A 5,818-nucleotide genomic window follows, 5' to 3' on the forward strand; every position below is an offset into this window, starting at 1 on the left:
GCGGGGGCTCGCAGCAGGATGGAGGCCCATGGGAGGTGTGCCTGGGGCAGCCAGGACACACCAGCAGGGATCCCGGCTGGTGACACATGTGCGGCCTGGAGGGGCGCCAACGGGGGAGGCTGTGCGTGTGCCTGGGTGGGAGCAGCACTTTCTGTGCACCCAAGGTTCTGTGAACCTGAACTGCTCCAGAGGAGTAGGTCTTTGACAGAGTGACTTGCAATTGCTCTCCTGGGGGCCCACCACCTAGCGGTGCTGGAGGCAGAACAAGACACTGCACTTTTAATTCTTTCTGCACCATTTGTTTTAACTCTATGCAAATGCTGCTTCCATTTAAGGTGTCTGTGTGTATAATGGTCTTTCTTTTTTCACACACAACAGACCGGCAGTTAGTACCAGGCACACACTTAAAGCACAACCACCACCTCCGGGCTGGCTCAATGCCAGGTTTATTACCCAAAGTCAGGTACCTGTCTGTGGTGGTGAATGAGAATAAGGAGGACAAGTTTGAGGCTACAGGACAGAAAAGGCTAATCTTCTGATAGATGAGGACAACAGCAGAGTCTGGGCTCTCAAAACTCCTGCCCTGCCTCAGTGAGGACAGGCTGGCCTTTGAAGGAGTACAAAGTGGGGAGGGGCTACTGAGTCAGCGCTGAGGCTGGCTGTGGGTCTGATAATGGGGCATCTGGCGTGTCAGCACAGGTCCTTGATAAACTTGCTTGAGTGTTTGACTTCATCCTGAGAACGCAGCAGGACATTCTGCACGACTAAGCAGCTACAGCACATTGTCTGACTGAGATCTGAAAGAGGAAAAGTGTTGCGTTAGCGAGTCCAGGGCTTCCTTGATCAGGAGGAGGCCCGCTCAGCCTGGAGCCCATGCTCACTATGTCCCCCGTTACTCATACCCCTTCACGTCCTTTTACAATACACAGGAAACCTCTGGTCACGCTGACCACAGAGGACCAGATTACTTTAGAGCTACAGCAGACTTTCTAAAGGACAGCTCTGAATTCACAAGCAAGCGTTATTTATCTGTTTCAATGATCACTATAGGCAGTTACGGGCTCAGAAGTTATCACCTACAAAAGTGAAAAGAAAATCATATTTGTTGCGGTTGTAAGCTTAGTCTCTTCCCCTTTCGATAACGGGGTCTCTGCATGGATTCCAGAGTTTGTGTTTGCAGAGAAATGGAGACACTGGGGACAGGACACTGAAAGTGTCAGAGGAACCATGCGTTTGTGGAGGAGAAACACCAAGGTCTCCCATGAAGACCCAAAGCCAACCCTGATGCCCACCACTGATCAGCAAACGCCTGCTCCCTGTTCCTGGGGCCACTGCCCTCCTCTTGGAGGTTGCTGAACACTCCCATGCAGAGACCTCTGCTGGGCTCGCATCTTCCAGGCACTCTGCTGCTCACAAGGAGTTGCCAAAACCAAAGGGAGATACTGATGCTGTGTGGGGCCCTTTGACCCCAGCCCCCTTGAGCTCTGATGACACAATGCCCAGACCCAAACTTGCCACGCCCTGCTTCTGTTGTCTAAACCCTCAGGGAGCCTGGGGAGGACCTGTGTCGTCTGTCAGTGTCCCCCTGGCAGTGAAGAGGCCACAGCAGATGCCTGGGATCTGGCTCTCTGGACACTTTTCCAAGCCCACTCCTCAGACACGTATCCCCGAGCTGGGCCATGGTGCTGGCAGAGGGATCGGTCATGCTGCTCCTGCTTGGGCTCTGGGCGCACCTGGAACCGGGCCAGAGCTCCCCTGGTCGTCCCTCGTGGCGCTATGTTTCATCTGAGGTGGTGATTCCTAGGAAGGAGCTACACCAGGGCAAAGGTGTTCAGGTGCCAGGCTGGCTCTCCTATAGCCTGCGTTTTGGGGGCCAAAGACACGTCATCCGTATGCGGAGAAAGAAGCTTAATTGGCCCGGACACCTGCTAATGATGACTCAGGATGACCAAGGAGCCTTGCAGATGGACTATCCCTACATTCCTATGGACTGCTACTACCTCGGCCACCTGCAGGACATTCCTCTGTCTACCGTCACCATTGACACCTGCTATGGGGGCCTGGAAGGCATCATGAAGCTGGATGACCTTGCCTACGAAATCAAACCCCTCAGGGACTCCCACAGATTTGAACACATCGTTTCTCAGATAGTGGCCGACTACAACGCCACGGGGCCCATGTATTCGCTGGAACACAAGGAGGATATGGACCCCTTCTTCTCTGAGGTGAACGGCACTGTGGCTCCCAGGTTCTCTGTTATGATGTACAGTGCCCATATGTTCCATGTGAAGCATCATGTTCAAGTTACTAATGGACTGTTTCAGGTATTCACCAATGTGTCAAAAACCGTCCAATTTGTAATGCATTTGTACCATGTTGTTGATAATATTTTCAGAACTATGTATGCTGAGATTTATGTTTCTTACCTAATCATATATGATCAAGCAGATCCGGTATCCCCTATTGATGACTATAGGGTTCCAGGAAGTCCACTGCATACTCTGTATTACAATGTGCTATATCTAGCTCTTTATCCACACTCAGCCATAGTACTTACACCAAGTAGGCCACATGAAAGTGAGTATGAACTTCGTGGGTATTGGGTGTGTGGCCGTAGTGCATATAACTATCTTGGATACGCTGGCAGACATTATTTTTCATTAGGTGTTGTAATTGCACACCAACAGGCAAAACTCTTGGGTGTGGACCCTGACGAACCATGGTGCGTTTGCAATAGAAGAGCCACCTGTGTAATGTACAGATACCCTCAACTGACTGATTCCTTTAGCAACTGTTCTTTTACTCATGTTCAACATATAGTTGGGGCAAGTTCTTCAAGATGCTATTTTTCAGCCTTCCATGACTACCGTAATAAAACTCTACTTCAGGAACGTTGTGGAAACCGTAAGATAGAGGGAAGGGAGAAATGTGATTGTGGCTCCTTCAAGCAGTGTCATGCCAACAAATGTTGTAAAGCCAACTGTGAACTCACACCTGGAAGTGTTTGTGATAGAGAACAGTGCTGCACAAACTGCACCTACTCCCCTCTTGGGACTCTCTGCAGACCCGTCCGGAACATATGCGACCTTCCAGAGTACTGTCGGGGGTCCACCTTCACATGCCCTGATGATTTTTATTTGCAAGATGGAACCCCATGCACTGAAGAGGGCTACTGCTATCAGGGGAACTGCACTGACCGCAGTATCCACTGCAAAGAGATCTTTGGTGAAGATGCTCAGAATGGTCACGACAGCTGCTATCGGATAAATGAAATAGGGTTCCGATTTGGCCATTGTTCTAGAAGGGATACATTTCGTATACACACTGGATGTAGTAGAGCAAACAACAAGTGTGGAAAGCTGCAATGCACCAACGTCACTCGGATTCCCCAGCTGCAGGAGCACGTTTCATTCCATCAGTCTTTATACGATGGTGTCTTCTGTTTTGGACTGGATGAACACCGTGGGAATGAAGCGATTGATGTTGGACACGTGAGAAACGGTACTCCCTGTGCTGATGGGCTTTTCTGTTTTAACAGAGAGTGCAATACGACTTTGGATAAGTTGAACTATGACTGTTCCCCTGAGAAGTGCAATTTCAGAGGAGTTTGCAACAATAAAAAGAACTGCCACTGCCATGTGGGCTGGGATCCCCCGGCGTGCCGAAATACAGGTTCTGGTGGGAGTGTGGACAGTGGACCCCCTCTTAAAAGAGTGCGTACAATAAGGCAAAGCATGGCACCAGTGATCTATTGGAGAGTTGTCTTTGCTCGCCTTTATTGCTTGATTTTTGCTCTGCTCTTCGGGATGGCCTCACGAGTACGGACAGTTATGACTACCACTGTCAAGGAAGAAACAATTCCTGAGGAACAGTAAAGTATCAGTCAGCCTCCCGACCCCTGTAAAATACAGAGCCTGTAGCAGGAACATCTGTGAAAAAGAATCAGTGCAAGAGACAGCAGCGCAGAGATCATGCATCCTGCACACAGGGGTCGTTCCCCCTGTCGTGGGGGAGGCGGGAGGCCTAGGTTTCTGTCGGCAGTTCTCCCTGATGGGTCACTGGTGCTCAGCTGAATACATCTTTGAGACCTCACGTTGTTGTCTTCACATCCTTCCATCAGCGTTAGGCGTCCATAGGAGCCCATGTCTCGGCCTGAAGTTGGACACCTGGGTCAGCAGCAGGGTGAGGCCTGAGCCACTCGTCCCAGGATTAATGAAGTCATCCCCAGCTCCTTGAAGGAGACGTTCAGGACATTTCTCCAAAATAATGTTCCTGGGCTTGCGTTTCTCCTCCACTTCTGAGTAAACTCTCCTTTCCTGAATCCAGAATGAGTTTAGGCCTCCCAACCAAAGTCTCCCATTCCGCACTAGAGTGGCTGTGAGCATTGGGACAGAGGGATGGGGGCTCAAACCCATCACCAGGCAAAAGCTGTGCCAACCTGGGGCACAGATCCCTCTGTGAGAGGCGGCATGTGAGGAGGCCTGACTGCAACAACTGTCCTGGCCTGGGAGGGAGCAGACGGCCAGGGTGAAAAGCCAGCCTGGAACCTGGGCCGCTGAGGGCACACGGCTCATGGTGTGATTGGGGTGGGAGCCATCCTAGCTGTGCATGCATTGTCCAGCACGGTTTCTTCCTGTTACCCTTCATCTCCTCCTGGGACAGGTCCACTCCCAGTGCCGCTGTATCCCAAATCCTCGTGCCATGTTTGTGCTTCATGCTGCCTCGAACCTAAGCGTCAGACTCCAAGCTCACTCTCATCTTCTGCTTGCTTACGCTCTGGTGGATCCAGCTGCTATACTGTCCCTGTCTCTTTTCCCACTGGATCCCTGTTTAGAGATATTGATATTCCACTGTACACCCACATCCCCCATCACAAATGTTTCCATGTCTTGCTCAGGGCTTTGTCACAACTTCCCTGTAGATCCCAGAAGCCAGGGAGGCCCTTCCTGTGAGACCCGTGCTGTCGTCCCACCAAGAAGCAGCATCCTGAGCACAGGAACCTGAGCCAGGTCTTGGGAAGAGGCTCCCTCAGGTTTCAAGGGCATTGAAAGCAACTCCAAAGTCCCCTAGAATGCAGCTATGCGTTCAGTAGGGTGGAGCACCCCACTGGGAAGGTCCCAGGGCAGCATGAATGAGAACTGGAAGGGAGTTCGGGCCCAGCATGTGAACTGGGAGAGAGAGTTTAGAGAAGATTTAGATGGGGTCCTGGGTGAGGCAGCACCTGTCCTGGAGAAGAATGGGGGACTCTTATTGCTGCTGAGTCAACAGCCCCACCCCCACCCCCGAGAGCCCTGAGAGGGGCACCTGCTTTCCTGAGTCCCACAGGCCTTCACTTTGTGCCAATGGGGGCAGGAGGGCAGGAGGGGGCCTGGGCAATGGGTGTTCCCCCAGGAGATGGGAGAAGACAGCAGCGAGAGGCCATGGATGCACAGTAGCAGGTGCGAGTCCCACCGCAGAGGAGAAGCCACCCCAGACACCACACCAAGTTCCTTTCCTTCTAGGGGTGGGCCGGGTGCTTCTTGTCTGCTTCTGAAATGCTCTGATGGCTGAGGGGAGCTGAGCCTTCCTAGCTGGGGTGTGGAGGAAGGGACAGCTGGCCACAGGCCCTGAGCAGGAGCAAGGTCCTTCTGTCCCCAGGCCCGGGCTGCCCCAAAGCCTGTGTCCCACAGCCCAGCTCAGCCCAAGTCACAGGCCTTCTTCCTTTCTGAGACCTGCAGGACCCTGGTACCAGGGCTTAGCAGGTGTCACCTGGAGCCCGCTTGGGAGATACGGGACACTGTAGGGGCCTTGGAGGAGCTCCCAGAGCCCGGGGCACACA

The 5,818-nt window shown here is 52.4% G+C and overlaps 1 protein-coding gene and 1 long non-coding RNA gene across 2 annotated transcripts; one reads left to right on the forward strand and one right to left on the reverse strand.

The window, feature by feature from the left end:
* Nucleotides 1–404: 404 nt before the first annotated feature.
* Nucleotides 405–1,520, reverse strand: LOC138843406 (uncharacterized). Its single transcript, XR_011378090.1, has 2 exons — nucleotides 1,293–1,520; nucleotides 405–797 (listed from the first exon to the last, which is right to left on the reverse strand). It is a non-coding gene; the product is annotated as an uncharacterized lncRNA (long non-coding RNA).
* Nucleotides 1,521–1,530: 10 nt separating this feature from the next.
* LOC100358574 (disintegrin and metalloproteinase domain-containing protein 21) lies at nucleotides 1,531–4,092 on the forward strand. The gene has a single exon (XM_051839251.2). The coding sequence runs from the start codon at nucleotides 1,680–1,682 to the stop codon at nucleotides 3,873–3,875; it is 2,196 nt and encodes a 731-aa protein (XP_051695211.2). The 5' UTR covers nucleotides 1,531–1,679; the 3' UTR covers nucleotides 3,876–4,092.
* The last annotated feature ends 1,726 nt before the right edge of the window (nucleotides 4,093–5,818 follow it).

The sequence above is a fragment of the Oryctolagus cuniculus genome, chromosome 8 (assembly GCF_964237555.1).
Source record: "Oryctolagus cuniculus chromosome 8, mOryCun1.1, whole genome shotgun sequence".
Lineage (NCBI taxonomy): Eukaryota > Metazoa > Chordata > Mammalia > Lagomorpha > Leporidae > Oryctolagus > Oryctolagus cuniculus.